General features: G+C 38.6%; 1 protein-coding gene across 7 annotated transcripts in view; it reads left to right on the top strand.

Moving 5' to 3' along the window:
- EML4 (EMAP like 4) overlaps nt 1-22,436 on the top strand; it is a 162,996-nt gene that overhangs the window by 124,353 nt on the left and 16,207 nt on the right. For all 7 annotated transcript variants that reach the window (XM_056357045.1, XM_056357047.1, XM_056357046.1 and 4 more), the window contains 11 exons: nt 1,321-1,444; nt 6,020-6,169; nt 7,678-7,747; nt 9,096-9,206; nt 11,585-11,680; nt 13,832-13,966; nt 14,199-14,334; nt 16,144-16,295; nt 17,807-17,932; nt 18,074-18,205; nt 18,832-18,899. In XM_056357045.1, coding sequence (XP_056213020.1) covers nt 1,321-1,444; nt 6,020-6,169; nt 7,678-7,747; nt 9,096-9,206; nt 11,585-11,680; nt 13,832-13,966; nt 14,199-14,334; nt 16,144-16,295; nt 17,807-17,932; nt 18,074-18,205; nt 18,832-18,899 — 1,300 coding nt within the window. The remainder of the gene's footprint in view (nt 1-1,320; nt 1,445-6,019; nt 6,170-7,677; nt 7,748-9,095; nt 9,207-11,584; nt 11,681-13,831; nt 13,967-14,198; nt 14,335-16,143; nt 16,296-17,806; nt 17,933-18,073; nt 18,206-18,831; nt 18,900-22,436) is intronic.

The raw sequence follows: 22,436 nt of genomic DNA on the forward strand, positions 1-22,436 counted from the left end.
ATGATTATTGTCATAGTGTGGAGGGAAGACTCCTGTAGGGCACCTAATACACTAGTTGCAGTCATGTATTCCTTAAATCTAGATGCGCTTACCTTCCAACCGCTAGCTAATGTGTTTGACCAAGCCACTCAGCTACTCAGTAATTAGTTTTCTTTGGTGGAAAATAACCTCGTGTTCCTTGAGAAGGAACTCCTAAAGGTTTGTGAGGTGCTCCGATGCTCCAACGGACACGCATGTATTTTGTCACAGCTATAGACAGTCTCACAGCTGGAGTCATTAGGAGCTGTTGCTTCTCTCCATTCTTCAGGATATGGTGCAATATGCGATAGCGTGCAATTGGAACGATTTCAGTAAATTAGTAATTCAGGTTAGTGTATTAGTTTGTGATGATATGTAATTTCAGATGATATTCCTCAGCAAAACTTTGGACACTTTTCTTCTGCAGCATCCTTACATCTTAGCTTGGCTGTCATGGTTTAGCTAGGTGAGTGAAAGAACCAGCTGGTGGTCAGTGGAGCCTACAGGGGCTGGACTCGGACCCTTCCTGTTTAATGTCTTTAGCAATGACCTGGAGTGGTCAACATGGCACACTCTCAAGACAGCAGACCAGGGGGCTCATTAATATGCTGGAGGGTAGAGCTACCAACCTGGTACCTGAGCAGGCTGCAGGGATAGGTCTGCAGGAACCTCACAAAATTAAGCAAGGACAAATGCCAAGTCCTGCACAGGGGGGAAAGAAAACTCCCTGGCAGGGATACAGGCTGGGGACAGAGGGCTGCAGGGAGCAGCTCTGCTGGAAAGGTCCTAGGGGTCCTGGCAGACAGCCAGGTGCCAAGACAGGTTGTGTCATCTCCATCCTTGGAAGTTTTCAAGACTGGACGAGGCAAAACTGAGCATCCTAGTCTGAACTCATGGCTGAGCTTGCTTTGAGCCAGAGGTTGGACTTAAAGACTTCCTGAGGTCACCTTCAACCTGAAATATCTATCCTGTGATTCCGTGACTGCTTATTCAGTTTCAGATTCGGGTTGTAAATTTGCCTTTATAATTCAATTTGCATGTCTAAAATGTTACATGCTCTGTTTGTTCTATCACAAATTCAACTAACACTGTGTGTGTGTGCTCACGTGTAGTGTTCCGTTTAAAAAAAAACAAACAAACAAAACAAAACAAAAAACTGAGCCTTTACCAAGCTCACAATTCAAAAATAATTGTTTTATCACAAGCGTTATTTGCATCTCTGTACTTTATTACTGGTTTCTTCTGTGCTTGTTTGTAGTGTAAACTTGCCACATGACTAATATGCTTTTTTTGTTTCAACAGAGGGAGAATATATCAAGATGTTCATGCGAGGCCGCCCGATCACAATGTTCATTCCTTCTGATGTAGAAAACTATGATGATATTAGGACAGAGCTGCCTCCTGAAAAGTTAAAACTGGAGTGGGTGTATCCTTAATATCAGTAGCTACTTGATGTTCCCTTTTGTCTTGCTTTTTCTTCCCTTTACAATCTGGTCTTGTGTCTTCTCTGTTCAGAGATAAAAATTACTTAACAGTGGCGGAAGAAAGTTTAACAACTGAAATGGTTTGTAGCTACTGTATAGTACAACTTTAAGCTGCAAAATATGTAAGCAAAGAAAAGACATACTTCTTTTGTTGTTTTGCTGTTGAAACTAATTGCAATTTATTTTTAGTGTGAAAGTCTTTGGAGAGTTAGAGTTTCAGAAATGTCCCCCAATATATCAATGTAGGCTTTGCATTCAGATTGTTAGTTTTCAGTTTTTCAATCTCTGTTCATTTTTAGGAGGCTTTAGAGCTATGAAAGATCTTGCATTTCTTGTTGTCCTTGCCTATGGAGTGAGGATTACAGAAGCAGCCATCCTTTGCACTGCTGCTGTGTTTCAGCTTCAAAGCAAAGGGGGTTAATTTCTTGGGGACCAGTTTGCATTAAATACATGAAATAAATCTATCATTTGAAGAACGGAGTTGGTGTGACTGCTGACAATTCTCCAGGCTTAGTGGTTCAGATGTTAAGTTCATTGTAAGAGAGGTGCTACTGCACAAGTTTGGGTCTTCCTGTCACCCCACCCCCCTCCACCCCCCATCTCGGCAGATTCTTCAGTAAGCTGTGATTAAGTAAGTTTTTTAGCGTTTCAGTAAAATAACACATCTAGGCAGCACTTGAGTTGGTGTCATAATCTCAAGTCTGATCCTTCTGATGTTGCTGAAAGCAGGCATGCTGGATGAAGATCAGATCTACTTTTTCGGCAGCAGTGAGCAGTTTGGACTGATGAAAACTGATCATGAAATCACACCCTCAGTTAAGTAGGTGCAAATCCCGATGTGGACACACTTATTTAATGTCCAAAGGCCTTAAGTTCAAGTTAAACCAGTTTCCTGCTGAGGGCTAATTAAAGGTAAATAAATCTAGTGTCTAAACAGACTGTCCGTATATTTTTGGGATCTGTTTAAGGAAACGTTATCCTAAATCAGACCAGTATATTTATGAGCATAGGGTATCTTCTGGATAGGATGGTGAAGAAAACGATGAGGAAAAGGCAGTAAAATTTGCAGGCTTGATATTGGTCTCTATGAAGTTGCACAAAATTGTTCTTCAGTTTTGGAGGCAGGAAGATACAGCAGCAGAAGATCTTGTACTTCATGCACAGGTTTAGCAAGGGGAAGAAAACTGCAAGCCAGCTGTAACTTCCCTATGTGAAGGCAAACTGAAACCTGTACCCCTTATTAAAAAGATGTGGGGATAGTGGTTCACAGAATATTTTAGTAATGTCAGGTGTTTTGCAACTGAAAGGTCAATTGAGCCTTGAATTGTTCGATCTATACGTTTTTGTTTGAACACCTTTAATTCTCCTGCCTTCTGGATGTTTGTTTGTAATTGGGTTTTCCTTTGATACTACTGTTTTCAAAGATGCTGATCAGCTATGATCAACCTCACAGCAAAAACAGAAGGGTTCTTGGGGTGGGTGGGTTCTTTGTTTGTTTCTTTGTTCAGTTGGTTGGTTTGGGAAGGAGATGTCCTTTTCAGATGTACTGTGTCCTGCAGGTATATTCCACTAGATAGCCAGTACTGTAGACTCACAAAACACACTTAGTTTTTATCTGCCCTGCAGATTACTTCCCATTGAAGAAATGCCTAAGCTGCTTGGCAAGATAAAGTAGCTCCTGGGGAAGTCTGAGCTCTTTACTATGTCTGGTTCATGAGTGATTTAATTTAAATAATTTAATTTGTGTATCCCTGCTTTGTAGTGCAGTCTTCCCTACTGCACTTCGGAACTGGTTAAAGTGTATCTGGCATTTCTAGTAACAGCAAAGTGGGCTTGTAGCAGCTACAGGGTCACAGTCAGTGCTGCTGTGGACAAGCAGTGACTTTATACTCTTTCTCCCAGTATACAGTAGCTCGGTTTCTGGAGGGCATTTCTGACTCTGTTTTATAAGATTATTTTTAGCACTGGTGCTCTTCTGTCTAAGAATAATTGAAGCCAGTGGTAAATATACTGTTGAATTCTGGTGTACAGGGGATCACTTTTCATGGGGGTCATGGCTATTCTTAGGCAATTAAAAAGAACAAGAACCCCAAACTAAAATCTCTTCAGCATATCAAATGTGACAAAACAGTCCTTGTAACTGGTGAGAAACGTTCCTGATATGAAGACAAGTATCTCTGAATTTTCCTGTTGAAACATCAGTCTCGTTGCAAGATGAATATTGAGATTTAGGGGAAACTAAGTATCAAATTCGTCATCCCTTTTTCTGTGGAGAGAGACAGTCAATTATTGTATTAGCAAGCTTTGTTCTGAGGGTGTGAAGCAACAGTCCCTCTCATTTTCTCTCAAGGTAGTTTGGGATGGACAATGAAGAAAGCAAAAAAATTTCTTCTGCAAAACAAGTTGTTCCTTTACATGCTCTTAAAAAAACATGGTCCTAGAAAATGCAGCTGCTCTTTGGTACTTTATTATGTAGGAGGGGTAAAGGAAAGGAATGGACTGAGAAACCGTGACCGTTTTTTGCAGCCTCGTGAATGCCAGAGTTCAATGGTGGGTGCCAAAATATTTAGCCTTAGCTTTGCATGGCAGATTTCTACTGTGGAAAGGCAGGTTTGCATAAATCTTTAATGCTTTTTCTAGGATGAATGTTCAAAGATGTCAATCTTACTAAATCCTTATCAATACATTCCCTATTGTATAAAGCAGTCTAACAAGATCTGCTTTTCTCCGCTGAGAAGCGTTCTTGATGCTTCAAGATAGAAAAAATATTTTCATAGGTTTGTAGCCCATCATTTTTGAAAGTTCAGTGGTCTGATTGTTTTAGTTTGGGGGTTTTTTTTATGTGTCTCTGTGTTTGGGGTTTTAGTTTTTTGTTGTTGTTTTTAATAAAAGGCAGTTCTGGAGTTTATTTTTATTCCATCGGTGGTTAAAAGAAGAAGAGAAAAATTTAGTGGGAAAGTAAATAGTGATGCAGGAGAAACAGAAGCATCCCTTTGTTTCCGCCCTCAGCATTGGTTGTATCAGCATTTCCCTTGATACCGTTTGCTAAGCAAGCCAGTGCATAACCTCTGCTTCAGAGGAGCCATTGTGTTTTTCTGTAATAAATGGAAGACAGCAATATAAAAATCTATTTCGTTTTCCATGTTCTTAAGAGATTAATTGACACCAGAATGCAGTGTCTCTCTTTGAACCATTGCTTAGTTACAGCATGTGTTTAATGTGTTTAATTTTGCAAGTGTCCCTTGCAAGTGGTACAGCAGCCCTGGGCTTGAGTGGGACCGCAAGAGGAAGGGTAGTGTGGGAGGGGGATTTTTTAGGGTGGGGGGTGGCACTGAATGTGGTAATGTGTGTGGATTGTTGGTGGAAAAGTAGTCCTTTTCCAAGAATAGAGGCCAGGCTGTCAGCTTAGGAGAGGTCAGTTTAGATACTCCCAAACTTGGACTACTGCACCTGCTTTCATTTATGAGGAAGGGCCAGCTTCATCCATCTAGCTTTCTCCATGTGGGACTTTGACTTCCCTTTTGCTTACCTGGTTAACCAGGACCTAAGGCTGGAATCCTTTAGCTAAAGTTGCTTAATGTATTTCCCGTATTTTCGCTGCTGTTGCAGGTGCCTTAGTTGGCAATGAAGTGGAAAGCTCTCTGAAGCACAGGGCGTAACAGGAAAATTGTATTTTTTTGAGGCTACAGAGCTACTGTTAAAGTCTGAGTTACGGTATTAATTGTACCTAGTGACCCTGGGAACAGAAATACAGGCAGACAGGCACGTTAGGAATCTAGATGAAGAAAATGTCACCTGTTTCAAAGAAATAACGAGTTGTAATAATGTTTGATTAGTGCTAACCAAGGGTGGTTTGCAGGCTGTAAAACTTCTGAATGTCATTTGGCGTCATGCAGGATTCCTACAAAAATCATCCCTTTATGTATTTTGGGTAGATTTGAATAGGGTATTTTTCACTGTGTCAGTTCCTTTTGAGCTTTGTTTGTTTTAAAAATACTCTAAAATGGTCTAAAGAAATATTTCCTGAACTTGGCAGCTGCTGTGCAGAAGCTTGCCTTTTTCTGAAGGGCATTAGGAATTTTCACATGCTTGTTTTAAAAGGCCAAATGAAAATAATACTCGGGTGCCTGGAATGCAGATGCACAGCTCTGTTGCTGTGAAAAATGTTAAATCAGAACGGCCAGTCCTGCTGTTCCTTAATGAAACTTCACATGGAGGGCTTTGAAAATAATAACACTACATTTCTTTTACTTCAGTATGCCATATATATTTTATTTTTAATGTCAATGAGCATCACTTTTTAAGGGATTTGGTTTCCTGAAGTCCAACTGTGTGGGGTTTGTTTTTTTAAACTGTTAGTGAAATTGTGCTGTAGTTCCAGAAGAAAAGCATAGAGGCCATTTGCTGACATGAAAAGTCCCCAAGAATCCTTTAAGAAAAAAAAAGTTGGGTGGTGTTTTTTTTTCCTGGTACACAGTGATTATGAAAACCTTGACTTTAAAAAAAAATACACATAGATATGGGTATCGTGGAAGAGACTGTCGAGCCAATGTTTACCTCCTTCCTACCGGAGAAATTGTATATTTCATAGCATCAGTGGTGGTACTGTTTAACTATGAGGAGAGAACTCAGCGACACTACTTGGGTCATACAGATTGTGTTAAATGGTTAGTATATAACATTTGCATGTAAGTATGTGTGTAATAATGCAGAAATAATTTTTCTTTTATTCTCTCCTACTGTATGTATGAGCTCATTAATGTCATCGTAATTGTAGTTATTTTCCATTTCATCAGTCCCAGTAGTAAACACTGCACAAATGGATGGTGCTAGAGCAGTCCATGCTATTTTAGGATTTCTGGCTTAAATGTAAAACAACGGGATGTGTAGGCAATCTAAGAGTGCCAGATTAGATAAAGGATCTTTGCGTAAATTACTCTAAATAGATGTCCCAGAAATTAAAATTTGTTTGCAGCCTAATTCTAAATCAGTTGTTTACAAGCAGTATGGTAAAGCTGTGGTCTTAAAGGAGAATTAGAAAACCAAATGGAAAAGTGAGGAATAATTTTCTCATTTTTTAATATATGCTTCACCCATTAAGACTGTCTCGGAAATCAGAAAGATGTTTGCAAAACAGAATAGAGAAGCAAGGAAACTGAAGCCAGCATCATTGTGGGTGTAAAGGCAGTTGCTGACTTTACAATGGTAGTTTGAAGAGTAGGGCACATAATGTAATGGTGAATGTAAGCTCCCTACCGTACCTGAATGGAGCAGAGTTGCCATCTAAACTTCTTTTTCTCCTGTCTGTGCTTTGATAACTGTAATTGCTCCCTGTGGGAGGAATGCTGTCAGTCTTGTGTTCTTCACTTTCATTCAAAAATCTAGACCGAATTGCAAATGTGTTTGGTGTCCATCATTCAGGATTCCACCTGCTCCCCCTTTCCTGTTTTGATGGCTTTCTTCACCTTGGTAATTTTACAGAGAAAGCAAATAAGAAGGTCAGTCAAAAATCGCTAGGACTAACTAAGAGGATGTGCACTCTGAAATCTGTTTATTCCCATCAGCTTCAAAGCAATATGTGATAAGCAAAATCAGACTTTTACTTAAACTAGTAGCGCACATACCGGAGAACTTCACAGGTACAATTACATCAGTAACTCGTTTCAGGTGGCAGTAATCCCTGACTCCTGGGTGCACAAGCCCTCAGCCAACTTCTCCGCTGTTTTTTTCCCTAGGTTCCTGCTATCTGTAGGTTTAGGCATAAAACATGCCATAGTGTTTATAAATATGGCACGTAACTGCGTGTAGGAAGCTCATCATGAGATAGTGTGTATTTTGTTGCAGTGGACTCCCAATACAGGGCAAACCTTAGATTTGCCAGTGCCCATGTGGAGGCAGCTCTTCTGGCATTCCTGGCTGTGCACCACCAGCCATCACAAGAGCCTGTGTATGGCTTGTAATGTACATCACATAAAGCCATACACATTACATCAGTACCTTGTGTAATGAAATAGTCTGATGAAAAGCATTCAAGCTGTCTCATTGAAAGTGGGATTTAGGATCATAAGTGTCTTCATGGGCTTCTGTTGAGAAAGAAAAAAAATTTACAAAAAAAACCTCTCAGTTTTGAAGACCTATGACAGCAAAAAGCAAGTCATATTTCTGTCTGTCTTAGTCTTGCAGTTCATCCAGACAAAATTAGAATTGCAACAGGACAGTTAGCTGGAGTGGATAAAGATGGAAGGGTAAGTAATAGAGCTGTTGAGTAGTAGTATCCTTGTTTTGAAAATCAGGAAAAAGTGTTTGGATTATTATTTTTTTAAATCTCATTATCACCTTCTGTTTGCGGTTTATTTTATGCACCACGTTTACTGAGATATTTTGCTGTTTCTAAGGTAACAGCCTGTATCTCTAGCAAAAGACAGTAACAGCTAAGCACTGAGACATGAATCAAAAAGAGCAGAAGCTCATAAAGTCTTTTGTCTGTGACACAGGAAACTCAATTTTAATTCTGCAAGCAAACACAAAGCTTGTAATCAATTTATAAGGCCATATCATTTCTGTCACATTTCTTTCAATAAGTCTTCCCGCAGAGAGCAAGCCCCCAGTTCTGTGGGTCACTGTGCTCTTAAGGTTTTGTGGAAGATGAAACCAACTTTGAGAATTCATGGAAGGTGTGTCAAGCTTTCCTACAAACTTGCTCATTCGAGGGCAGGTGTGTTTAAATGCTCTTGTCCCTGGCTCTTGGCAAATTCTGTCAGTATTTGAATAATTGGATTATCTTCATGAAGTTATAGACAGAGGGGGGAAAAAAAAGTGGGAGGAAGAGATACTATGAGGTGTAGGAGCATGTTAAATATAACCCTTACTCAGATGTTCAGCTGAATTTCATGGATTTTGTAAGAAATTGATTCTTTTGTATAGCTGTTACGATTTCAACTGAACATCTGTTGACTCTTCTTAGGGCTGGTCGGTTTGTTTTTCCATCACTGGGATGATTTATTGTCACTTTCTGTGGTGAATGCTGTCCTTAAGCCAACTTAATTCCCATTTCATTCATGTTTCTTTCACATTTATGAAGCTAAGCTGGTTTGGGATAGTGATTGTATGAAATACAGCTATGGATATTTTCATTGAGTGGTTGGTGATGGTTAGGGGACTTGGTGCACCAGGGTTTATTTTTTTAAATTATTTTTTCTTCCTACTTCATATATAAAAAAAGAAGGTTTGATCATTGTTTTCAGTTGTTGCGTAAGATCTGGGGTCTGAAATGCAAGAGGACTCTTTCATTATTTGTTCAATGACTTAAATTGGGCAAAGATTTATTTTCACAACTACCAAATGCCACCATACGTAATTTCCTGCCTCAGCAGCACTGCTAACGTGTTTGTAGCCCAGACACAGGGCGCAGGAGTATCTAGACTCTCACCTTTGAGCTTCAAGACACTATCTAGCAGCAGCATCCACACAGGTCATCCTGCATTTCAGTCTGCCGTTGGTAATTCAGGTAGCTCCTGCTTAACGAAACTTGACGTCTGCATATGATGCTTTCCCTGTTGATGACACTGTTTGTCCCATTGCTTTTTCATGCAGCCTCTGCAGCCCCATGTTAGAGTGTGGGACTCGGTGAGCCTGGTGACGCTGCAGGTTATCGGCCTGGGGACTTTTGAGCGTGGAGTGGGGTGTTTGGATTTTTCAAAAGCGGTAAGACGGGTGCAGTTACTTATGCTAAATAATTTACCCAATCCTATGTGAACAGGAAGGAAATCTCTGGATGTTTATGCACTTGTCTAGCTGATCTGTTTTGGTATTAAAAGCATGTCGGTAAAGTCTATGTATTCTTTATAAAACCAGCTGAGGGTGAGCTAGCTGGAAAAAACTGGAAACTGCACATGTGAAAATTGTGGTAACAAACTAGCACAGTGAATGAATAGCAGGCAAGAAAAGCCTTAACTAGAAATGGAAGTCCATGTGGGGTTTTGTGGCTCAGTTTGTTTGTGAGGGGCTTGGATTTTAGTTTGGATGTTAAAAATAAGTTTGTGAGGTTTGTGAAGATGAATTTTGGTGGGTTCTGGTAGAAGGGATAACTTTTCTGCTTGCGCAGCTGGAGTTGGTTTTTATCCACCAACAGGAAATGAAAAAAAAAAAAAAAAAAAACAACCAACCAACAAAACCCACATTATATTGTGGGGGTTTTTTTTCCTGAGGAATAATTTGTTTAATTTATGCCTCTACTTTTACATTAAAAAAAAAAAAAAAAGTCTTGTTACTTGGCCTGCAACGTTTATCAGAAAAATCAGTAGTAAATGAAGATGTGCGACTTGGCATTGCTAAAGTTCTCATTTCAAAATTGGCCACGAGTCCATCTTTTTGTAAAATACGTGTATATTTTAATCTTTACACTGCCTTTGTATTTTCACCAAAGCGCTGAAACATATCAGACCTCCTGAAAAACCAGACTCTAATTTTTGCATCCCAGATTTTGCAGAATTAATATGTATGAAAATTAAAAAATGCAGAGAAAGAATGTCTGCTGTATTTTGCTGATGGGGAAGAAGATTCACAGAACAGCTGAGGTGGGCAGGGCGGTCTGGAGGTCCCACCACCCTGCTGACAGCAGGCTCCCCAGAGCCCAGCTGGGTGCCCAGTGTCACCAAGGGTGGAAACTCAGTGTTGCTGGGTGACTTGTGGAAACAAAATGCTTAACTCTCTTGCTGCAGTTTCAATTAACATTGAAATGTTGCTAGGTTTGTTATATCTAGCTTCTGTCATTCAGTAAATAAAATAATTTTTTTTTTCCCTGCAAATAGGGGGTAACATAAATAAAACAGAATAATGTGAAAGGAGTACTGTCATTCCTGTCACTCTAACAAACCAATAACACTGTTGAGCTCGGATACTTTTTTTTTTTCCCAAGGAGAATAAATACACATTCCATAATGTTAAAAACAAAACGGATCACTAAGGAGTTTTTTGAGGACTAGATTTTAGTTTTTATTAGTTCAGTTTTGCAGCTGAAACTGATTTTGATGCCTTGTTGCAGTCTCATGTGATTCCTCACCAAACACAGATGTGCCATACCTAGAACTACGGGTTTGCCACGTAATTTCACTAATACACACAAGAGCTGAGTGTATTGCCAGTGCGGTCTCCAGGGTTTCTTTCCACTTAATAATTTACATGTGTATTTGCATATTACTGCTCATAATAGTACCTGGGCATAAAAATTTCAGCCACCTCTATTTTCATAATTTGGTAGAGAATGCAATTGAACTGCAAGAATCAACTTTAAAATAAATAAGGCCGCCTCCAAATCTTTCTACACCTGTCCTTGAAATGACTGGTTTGTGCAAGTATGTGTTGCTGTTGAATAAGTACGTTTTTGTTCTAAGATTTGCTGTCTGTTCTTTTAATTCCTTATAGCCATTTTACCATTTTGTTGTAAAATTCTTCAAAATAAGCTCTTTTAGTTATTTAATACCGTAGATGACAGTCTTCCTGCTCTCTAAGCATTATTTTATTTAGAAAGCGTTACCTTTGCTGCAGTTTTACCAACTACATGATAATGACTGTTGCTACTTAATGAGGAAAAAATGAGGTGTGCTTACAAAATCCGATTGTGTAAAGTTGTGTGTATGTTATGGTGATGTTTAAGAAAAAACAAGAGGATCTGTGTGTCCGTCCTCTGAGACCTGAGGAAAAACAAAACATTTGCAGAACAAGAAAAGGGAGAAACCTCTTTGCTGCTAGCATGATACTGCAAACAAGAAGGAAAGGGGGGAAAAAAAAAAAGACAACAAAAACAAACTAAAAGGGAAAGACTTGGCAAGATACTTCTAAATCATTCCTCTAATATTATTGGAAACGTTCATATTTTGTGAGATAATGCAAAACCCTATGTCTCTTTAAGAAAAGAGGAAAGTAACAGTTATATCAAGCTCATAATTGCTTTAAAAGGACTTATTTATGTTTGTGCCTTTTGTGGTTTTTTACGATGCTACTGCACTGCCCTGTTTCAAAATAGGGTATGGTAGTACTTTGTCAGCACTTCTTTTCTTTTTTTTTTTTTCTTTTTCTTGTAGGATTCTGGTACTCATTTGTGTGTAATTGATGACTCTAATGAGCATATGCTCACTGTGTGGGATTGGCAAAGGAAATCAAAAATAGCAGAAATAAAGGTAATTATTGCACAAATTAATATTCTGAAATACAAGTGGTTTTATTCCCATAAATAGAACAGTTTGTGAGATGCACATTTGATCTTACTTGGAAACGGCAGCTGTGTAATACTGCTGGCTTGTGTGAGGGCACAAAACAAATGTATTCTTAACTTGTATGTTGGAAGGGGTTTGAATGTTGGAGCGCTTGCAATTACATTTTGCTCATCCCGAGGAGCCCATCCAAATAAAGCAATTCTCTAATATTTTCCTAATTAAAAAAAATAATAATCCTGGGATCTTTTAAGTAACTGAAGTGATGATTCTATCTGTAGTTGTTTATTTGAAATAAATACTTGCAGACATTCCTTATTTTTATTTTTGTCTAAATTGAATTCCACACGTTGATTCTTGGTACATGTATCTCTCCTCATTTAATAAGTCCATTATTACTTTTGTAGATTGTGATCTTGTCATCTTTCCTGTTTCTTTTGTAACCTTTTAAAATTCTGATCGATGAGAAGCATTCAAAGGTGTCGTGCTCAATGTTCATTTAAAGCTGATTCCACTGGAAACACCCAGTCCAATAACTTAGTATTGAAGTCCATAATTTGAGACACCTTACTTTGTGTTACACGATGTCAAGCAAGGAGATATTATGTGGAACTGAGTCATTTTTAATTTTTTTTGAATCATGATTCCGCAAGTGGAATACACTACAAACATGTATATGTCTGTATGATTATAAACCTGCAGTTTTAGATAATAAAATAAGGTTGATTTGACCCCTTTTCTTTAAGTAATGTTGATCAATACTGGTTATATTGTTTTTGTAAGTTTTAATGCAATTCTGTGTCAGTATTTTCATTTCCTTGTTAATATTTAATGTGAAGCTATTTGGCATGTGCCTTGTATTTCCCATTTTACTGACATCTGTTTTGACTATTTTCACTCTCCAGGGAGTTCCTTGGTGTTTCAGAATTGGCTAAAAACAGTTGGCAGGGCCAGCTTGCACTTCAGCACTTATTCACATTTAGGACTTGATCTTGCAGTGTCTTAAGCACTTTCCATGACAGGTGGTGTGAGCAGAGTTTCATCCGCTGAGCCAGGGTGCAAAACAGAAGCCTTTTCTCAGCTGAACTCCATTAAATTTTTCAGTCCTTGGTTTCCATACAGTTTGTGGATATATCAGATCCATTTGCATAGAGGGAACTGTGCGTGAGAAGTGTAGTTTGATAAATGCGGATATCAATAACTGAAACTGAAGCAAGCTGTTTTCCTAAAGCGAGGCAGAAATGGTCAGGTAGGAGAGGGTGCTCCCGCAGGTTCTGGTTCAGCAGCACTTTTCCGGATACTCCTGTAAAGCTTGAGCTTAAATCCCGTAGAAGTAAATGCACTGATGCAGTTACTGGTGTTTGTGGAGTCATTGCCTCCAGGAGGTTGTCTTCAAAGTCAGTTGGTTGAATATAAGTTAGAAGTTAGATAAATGACTGCTCAGGTTTTTTACATTTGTAAAATCTCTTGGTAAAGGATGAAATACTCACTGAGGTGTTGGTAATTCAGTAACAGTATATGCAGCCAGTAAAACTAAAAAAAAAAAAAAAAAAAAAAGTGGGACCCTATGTTTCAGAGCTTTGAGTTATGCAGGTTCCTTCTCTTCTTCCTGAGGGGGAAAGGAGAGGAAGAAAGAACCCGAAGGAGCTTTTATAGAATTTCAAAAAGAGAATGATGGATATAATCCTACTATGCTACCATTGTCTCACTTGCCTCTGTCACAGCTTTGTTATCCAGAACAGCAAACTAGTCTGTGTAAAAACTAATTAGGGGTTTCAACCCCAAAAAGTGTCTTTTATACACCATTTGCTTTCCACAGCAAAGTCTTAGCTATTGCAGAGAACAGAAGCTTTTGAGATTGAAAAAGTGAATGTAAACCCCTGACGTTTCTACTGAATTTTTGTTAAGATCTCTTACAAAGGTAAAAAAAATCAATATATATATATGTATAAAATTATATGTGCAGTCATTCAGATATCTGATTTAGCACAGAACACTTAAGGAATACAAGGAGCTGTCTTAGCTCTTCATATCTCTGTTGTGAAACTTAGGATTTTACATGTGGTTTCAGTAATTAGTGTCTCATCTGAATAAATAGTATTTCTGTTGTTGTTGCAGACTACAAATGAAGTTGTTCTTGCTGTAGAATTCCATCCAACTGATGCAAATACCATAATAACATGTGGCAAATCTCATATATTTTTCTGGACCTGGAGCGGCAATTCATTATCAAGGAAGCAAGGGATATTTGGGGTAAGAATGTCTTGATGTCAGGTCAGTTTTAAATAGTATGATCAATGGTACGATCTGCTCACGCTTTCTATAACTTTGCTCTGTTGTTACCATGTACTGTTTGAGCAGAGAGGTAAACAAAGAAAAAAAGTTAAAATCTGCTTACGTGTATGCAGGGTGTATGGGTGTGGATACTTTATACTAATTGTGTAAAGAGTACAAGCAATTATCGCTTCTGCTTATTTTGTTTCAGAAATATGAAAAACCCAAATTTGTTCAGTGTTTGGCTTTTTTGGGAAATGGTGATGTGCTCACTGGAGACTCAGGTGGGATAATACTTATATGGGGCAAAACTACTGTAGAATCTACTCCAGGAAAAGGACCTAAAGGTAGGATACATTCACAGTTAATAGCAGATTTTAGGTAGTCTGTAGAAGACAAACGTAAAGGCTTGCTTTAGAAAAGGGATAGGGAAACAGGCCTGCCTAAGGGTGTACGCTTCCTATTGTTAACAGGTGGTATGAAACTCCAAGTCACTTGAATTTGCTCGCTTAAGAGCAATCTAGAGTTTCTCAGTAATTATTGAGACTGTGCCTGAAACGAATGAAAACTACTTTGCCTAAATGTTTTGCATTGAAAAAATGTGCAGTTAATCAGCTTTGCTTTCATCTTGAGATTTGAAAAAGGCTGGAGGATCAGCTTGAGGATTCTGCAGGCTGCCTTTGCCTATTAAGGCTTATGTGGTACCATGCTTAGTCTCAGAGGAATACCATTAAGTGTTGAAGTTGATGTTAAAAGGACTTGTATGTGAAGGAAAAATATAATGTGTAGTTGTACCAGTTACACAAATAACAGTATCTGGTTTAGCAGATACTCAAGTCTTGGCTGTAATATATGTTAAAACCCATCGTATCTGAAATTTGGATTAAACTTACTCTTTAGGGCAAAGCTTCTGTGAAAAAGAAAGGAAAATTATTTGTTACCCAACATATGCAGACCTGGCATGGTTGAGCCCTTAGGTAACTTATAAATTTAAGGAGTATTTATTTTACTTGGCAGCTGTTTAAAACACTGGTTTAAACTGGTACATCAGGAAAACATTCATGTAAAAAGTAAATTTTTAATGTTAAGTCTGTTTTTGAAGGTAAATCTTTTTCTTGTCTTTCAAACTAACTGCAGTGGAAAAGTAATTTAACAGATTATCTGACATTTAATTTTGAGGTTCTTGTGCAAAAATAACCTTTTCAGGGTATAATCTTAACAGATTGAATAGAAGATTTATTTACATTGGCTTAATTAAATATGGGATCTTTTAGTTGGTTTATCACATTAGATTGGTCTCCAGACCTGGTCTTAAACTCTTTTTCACAATGTGAGAGCATGCTGACTTGAACTGACTTGAGTTATAGGCAGAGTCAGCGAAGTTAAGATGCTCTTTTTGGGTGTTTTTTTAGGCTTTTTCTGGGATTGCTATTTGATAGCACCAGAATCTTGTTTTTTTTAAAAGTGTGCTTTCCTGCAGGAGTTCTGTTGACACGAAGTCCTGATTGGGATGCGAAAAGCTTCCTTTACTACCTTTGCTGTTTAATTTTCTCATCTGTCTTTTTGATCTTTCCAGTGTTCTCCTTTGGGTAGACTGCTATATTGATAGATGCCAGATGCTGGTTATGCTATTTTTAAGTGTGGCAACATCCAGCATTAGACATTAGTTTCATGCATCCTGGAAACTTTGCTATAATTAATTTTCTTTTTATTCCCATAAGACTATAGACAACACGTCTTGGAGTTTCTTTTAATAAAATAATGTTAATTCTTTTCTAATAATCACTTGCTAAATACTTACTGACTGGAAAGGACAGTTTCTCTTGCATCTGGAAAAACTGTGCGCCCTTGGATAGAAGAGAAATTAAAGTGTTTTGCAGATAGTTGTTGTTATTGCCTTTACAAGTTGTAGGACAGTCAATGTCAAAAAAAGTCTCTATTCAAAAAGACAGGCCCCTTGTTTTATCTTTTTATCCTGTAAGAAAACACTACCACCTTGTGTTTGCAATACTAATGCAATACTAATAGCCTGACAGGCCAAACGTAATTATTCATTATACACTGTTACTTAATTCTGCTCCCAAAAGGCACAGCTTCTTGTAAACTCCAGGTCAAAAAAAAGTGGTGTTCTTTATTATATTTTTTTGTGCATGTAGGAGTATATCAGATAAGCAGACAAATCAAAGCTCACGATGGCAGTGTGTTCACGCTCTGCCAAATGAGGAATGGGATGCTACTAACTGGAGGTGGGAAAGACCGAAAGATCATCCTGTGGGATCATGATTTGAATCCCGAAAGGGAAATTGAGGTAAGAAAGCAAGGGTGACAAGGAAATTGCCTTGAGAAAGATATTGACTGGCCAGACAAAGCCCTCCCCACCCTTTGGAGGACCGGTGGTGAGGACAATAGAATATCTTCTGGTTGCTGTCTTTTTAGAGGATGACAAAGTTTTATTACAAAAATGTTTAGATTTTCAACCTGTAAGTGAGCCTATTTAAGGCTTCAGTTCTCCTCTGTTTAAAATGAACAGAAATTTTAAGTTTTTCTTTCCTCCAAGCCTTTCCTTAGTTTCTTTTATTCGTCCCTCTTTTGAGTGTTGCCAGTGTTTTTGTTAAGCTTGCCTGTCTGGAGGAAGGCAATGTTACCAGGAATTGAGGGGTTTAACAGAATTTTTGACACAAGTGAAATAATTGGTAGGATACATGTGGGATAATTCCATGAGATTAATTATTTTGTTGAAATGGTTATGTTGAGGAGCTTGTTTTAACTTTATTCTGAAACAAGTGTTTAGTGAATATGTATGTCTTTGGGATTTGGCTATACGGCAATGCTAGGTAAATAGGGACAAACTAGAAAAAATTGTACATTATGGATTTTTATTTTTTTTTTTTCACCCGTGGCAATAAAGTGACCTTTTGAAATAATGTGCTAATAACGGATTACTCCGCTTACCTAGTGTCACATTGATAGCAACATTTTTTCCTTAACACTTCTGTTAGGTTACATCTAGAATTTATTACCTTGAAACCACCATTGACCTTTAGAAAACATGGCTGAGAGTAAGCAAGCATTAGGCTAAAGATACACGCTCTCTTCGTATCAGTGGTTTGGTTTTTCTTTTGTTAATAATGTTATGTTAAAGCTAATTTTTATATTGAGAAATATTATGAGAACCCTAACAGACAACTTTCTGAATGATTGATATTCTATCTTGTAGCTAATATTAGTCTATTTTATAAAGATAGATCATTTAGAAAACTGAATAAATGCACACTGTAAAATAGTGTATTAAAGCTTGCAATAAGCAAATTCAATAAAATCTGGAGTCATTGCTGACATGAGGCATATGAACATTTACTTAAGGCTAATCAGGAAGCATTAAATAAATCAGAAAGCATTTACTGTGCTACAAGATTTTTCTTGTTTTTCACAATGTATTTTGGAAAGTAAGCGGTAACTGTCTATTATTCCTGTCCTTACAAGAGATATTGTAACATTTTGGAGTGCGTTCGTTTGGTGTATTTGATGCTTTAAAATCCATGTAATTTAATTTGAAATTTTTTCCACTGAGACTTATTAAAATGGCATAATTGTGATTGTCTTGCAGTGAGATAGTCTTGTATGCTCGTACTGAACAAATAAAAAATAAATGCGGTAGGTTTCTGGTGAAGTCCTGATCTGGTGTATACATGATTGGATTGTTCCTTTTTACTGGGAGAACTGCAGTCCTGGTACTGTTGTTGTGCGCTATTTCTGGCCTTTGAAAATAAGCACCTATCAAGATGCGTGATGTGGTTTTATAGATGTTTCTTTTCCTAGGTTCCTGACCAGTATGGAACAATCAGAGCAGTAGCAGAAGGAAAAGCAGATCAGTTTCTAGTGGGTACTTCAAGAAACTTTGTTTTGCGGGGAACTTTCAATGATGGTTTCCTGGTAGAAGTACAGGTGAGCATAACTTTTTCCCTTTTTTTTTTTTTTTTTTTTTAAAACTATAACCCAAAAATGTAAAGGCTTTCGCTGCTGGTGTGTTATTTTAAGAGAGTCTTTATTTTATTCATTGTTAAATCACATGTGTTTTCTTTCTAGGGACATACAGATGAACTCTGGGGACTAGCATCCCATCCTTTCAAAGACTTATTTTTAACATGTGCCCAGGATAGGCAAGTTTGTATGTGGAGCTCTGTGGACCACACGCTGGAATGGACCAGGCTGCTAGATGTATGTCAACCGTTTAATGTTAAATAGAAAGCTGGAAAATAGGAAAAAGCATTAGCTTTATTTAACACACTTGTCCCATCTGATTGCAAGATAAGCAAAAATCCTGTAGTTATGGCTTTGAAAACGGCTATTCAGAAGCTTCGATAAACTTAGTGAGGCTCATCAGACATCGTATAGACTGTAATCTGGTTACCATTGTCTGATGCCATTCTGACAGTCCAAGTTGAATAAAAAATAGTCCTTTGCTTTTGTTACAATTTAACTTTTTTCTTAGTTATTCAAACAATCTTAAGAGGATATCGTATGATTGTGCAAGGTTTGGCTTTAGATATCCTTCCTTACTGTCATTGTTCATTTCATATCATGGCTAGTTCTGTCCTAATACCCCAGGAAAAAGTATCTTTTTACACAGAAATTTAGGCTTTTTACTTTCAAGAAGGTCATGTAGTACATGCCACTGATACATTAAAAGAAAATCTGTCAGAGGAGTACAAGCATGCTACTAGCTGATTGGTTTTTCCGTTATCAGTTCACTTTAGACTTTTAGGGTAGCTTTGGTATAAGGAGATATGTTTGACCGTAGAGAAGTGAGTGGGTGAGTGATGTTTTTGTGCCTCTCTGTTCAGGAACCAGGGCACTGTGCTGACTTCCATCCCAGTGGAGCAGTGGTCGCGATAGGAACACACTCGGGCAGGTAAATAGCTTTTGGCTAAGTTGTGATTATTGAAAGTTTAAAGGAGACATTGTGATACTATGCATCTTATCTGTTGGAATTAATTTGCTTTTTATTCTTTTTGCTTGAGGCTAGCCTAAAAAGCCTGGGCGAAGGGGGCAGATCTTTCTGACATGGGTTAGATGAAGACAGAGGTGTTAGGCTGTTTTGGTTTTTTAAGTACTCTTTCATGAAAGCCCAGATCTTGATTTTTATTTTTTTTAAACTATTTTTGTACAGGGGTTTCAGTAAGCACTACTTATTGGCTTTACCAAGTATCATATATTTTAATATTGTGTGCATGTTATCTTAGTTTGTAAGATGCGTGCGGTATAGATCTTTCGCTTTACCAAATGAAACACACTTGTAACATTTTAAATTGGTATGGAGAGACAGGTAAACAGGCTCGTATTTTGATTTTTGTGTAAGACAGAGTTCAACATGGCACATTGCTGAAATGAAGTGCTATTGAGCTGTTCATATTCTTCCTGAAATCGTTGTGTATTTGAAATCTCAGACCCATTACAAGTAATTAAATAACTTGATTCATAGCCCAAAATGCTTAAAGCAGATATTAAATGAGTCTAATCTGTTTAGGATTCAGTAAAGCCAAACCTTGGATGTGTCTTTATCTGTTGCTGTTCTGGTGCTGCTCTGCTGCCAGTACGGAGGTCAGTAAGGCACAGGGGTAGGGCATTAAGGAAGTTGGGTTTGGTAGTTAAAGTTCTGACATCTGAAGAAAACTGGATTTTTACTTCTCTTCCCCTTCTTGTCTTTTTTGTTTCACAGTGGCGTGTTTTTATCAGGCCAGCACATCATGGTTTTGGTGTGTTTTTTACATACCATTTCCCATGATGAGTATTTCTGTATCATTTCCCTTTTTGGACTGTGTGCACATAGTCTGCTGCAGGTTTTGTTACCACTACATTAAGCTGAAGAAGGCTAAATATCCCTGGGAACCCTAAGATGGGTTGATTTGTTCACTCTGATTAATGCTTTGCAGGTTCAACATTCAGTATTAAGTAAACATGGGAATTGCAAGTGTGAGTGAAAAAATATATTACTACTTTGGAATACCATTTCCCTGATGATTTAATCAGAAAAAGTCTACATTCACAGATGTCAATTATCAGTAATAAATGTCTGTCATGGGTCAGAATTTGTTTTCCAAAAGAGAGTAGTTTAGGGGGGTTTGTTTCTAATGTAATTTTTAGATAGATTATTAGTATTTTTTTAAAGCAAAGGAATGGGAAGACAAGAAACAGATGAACATGGCAAAAGTTCTTTCTTGTTTACACGAACTCACAAACAAGTTAAGCATGTTTTCTTTGGTAACAGTTGGGAGAAAAATCAATAAAAAGCCAAAGAGTCACTATGTTACAGCTGGCACACTACTCATCCACTTATTTCATCCGATCTATGGCTCAGAAGTTCAGTTGGCAGCCAAGCTTTGCATTTCACAGCCCTTAGGACTTTTTCAGGATCAGCTGCAGTTCACGTCTTTCATTCCTTCACTTTGGAAGGAATTTCCTCTCCTGAAACACAGCCTCAGGGTGGACCCCAGCTGTTTGTGAGAAGGGCCTGTGTGGGGCATCCCCATGAACTGCTGTAGCTGCTAGACTGGAGACATGTTTCATGGAGACTTGCTGGCAGTTGCAGGGTTTGCCACAGCATTGGGTGAGCTTGGAAGATTGAAGAGAGCACGTCTGATTACAGCTTGTGGAAGCATCAAGAAACAGCTGAACTAGATGTCACCAGTGCTTCCTTTCTTAAATTATTATCAAAATTGTCACAGTGCACTGACTCCTTCCATGGTTAGCTTAGATTGCTGCTAGGTCTCCTGTTCAGAAGAATTTTTGGAGAAGGACTGGTGTCACAAAATGCTGTTTCCTGGTGCCAAATGAAGTTCACTGTACACTGTTGAGAGGAGCAGAAGTTTTGCATTGTGTTTGATGCCATACCATACCACCTCTGTGCTTTCAGTAAAATAGGGCGGATCTGCATGTATTTGAGGCTTTGGGTGTTTTTTCATCTTAGATGATATTAACTGGAGGATTACCTGGTTCAGGTAGCAGCTTCAAAAGACCAGCCTAAAGAGATGGTCTGGGGTCCAGCATCAAAAGGCACGTCCCTGCTGCAGCAGCCTCCCTGCCTTGCCCTGCCCTGGCTGTGTATTCTGGGATGCGGAGGGCTCAGCCCTCCCCTTGGCTGGCTGGCAGAAGCACTGTGCAGCATGGTCACCCGCAGGAGGGCATGGGAAAGGGGTGCCCACCCACTTGTGGAAGAAGGCTGCTTTTGGTTGTTACTGTGCTGATCATCAGGTTTTATATCCAGGCACTGCAATTATGCTGCTCAGGATAAACAGGCATCTTGCAGTGTCTAGATAAATAGATTTTATTTTACAGTGTAGTGCCTAAGTTTTCTGGTAATGCAAAAACCTGTTTTGCTGTCTGCCCACCTGGGCTGAAGCAGTGAGGAGCCTCCACCCTGTGCTGGATTCAGGAAGATAGAAAAATAAGAAAATAAGCTTCTCATGTTGCTTGAAACCCAGATGACTTCAACTCAGTGATGCCTCCATGTGTGTTCTTCCCACTTCTCTTGTTGTCCCATTGGGATGTACTTCTAGAGCAGTTTGGCTGTCATGGTCAAAAACAGTCACAAGACTGTTTTTCTTTCTGTGGTGGCAAAATAGCACAAGTACCCTCATTCTTCCCCCGTGCCAAACTCTTTTGTGGTTTTAATTGGGTTTTGGGGTTGTTTTGCGGTTGGCTTTATTATTTATCAATTTATTTTGGTTTGGTCTTTAATATCCACACCCTTATCAGCCAGGTAAAATTGTAGAAGTGTTTGGCAGGGCCAAGGAGGGGCGTAGTTTGAGCTAAATAGCAGAATATCAACTTCAAGCTCCTAATGTATTTATAGAACCTGCAAAGCTTTGGTTTTGAAGATTGGAAATCAGAAGTCCACTTTCAGCAGAGAATTACAGCAGAGAAACTAAGCATGGTTTCTGCTGCTGCCCAGTGGAAACATATTGGCTGTTTTCCACCAGTTCCATCTGCCTTGCACACAGATTATTCAGCAGTCCGTGGCATGTGGGGCTGGTTTTTTTCATTTGTATGTCATATAATTTCTTTCATGTGGTTCTCTAATTACAAGCTGGTTTTAAACCAATGGGGTCTAGGCAACTTTCCAGACACTTAGCTGCCGGACACTGAATCAGCACGAGCTGGAATCTAATCTCCATCCATAGAAAGCAGCAATGCGCGCTCTTACTCCTGGAGTTTCTTTTAGGTTATGTAGGTTTGTTGTGGAATAAATGGTCCTAGCTTTAGCAGCGTTCCACTGAGTTCACTGTGAGGCAGCAGGCAGAAATAGCCTTACTCGTTTGCACAGTGTGTGAACTTGCCGTTTGCCACTAGAGATGGAAACCTGGCTGTGGTGTATGCATACAGGTGTGAGATCGGAGGTTTGGAGCCAAAAAATAAATTCAGAGTACAGCTTTAATGTGTTTAGCCATGT

The sequence above is a fragment of the Falco biarmicus genome, chromosome 12 (assembly GCF_023638135.1).
Source record: "Falco biarmicus isolate bFalBia1 chromosome 12, bFalBia1.pri, whole genome shotgun sequence".
NCBI classification, from domain to species: domain Eukaryota; kingdom Metazoa; phylum Chordata; class Aves; order Falconiformes; family Falconidae; genus Falco; species Falco biarmicus.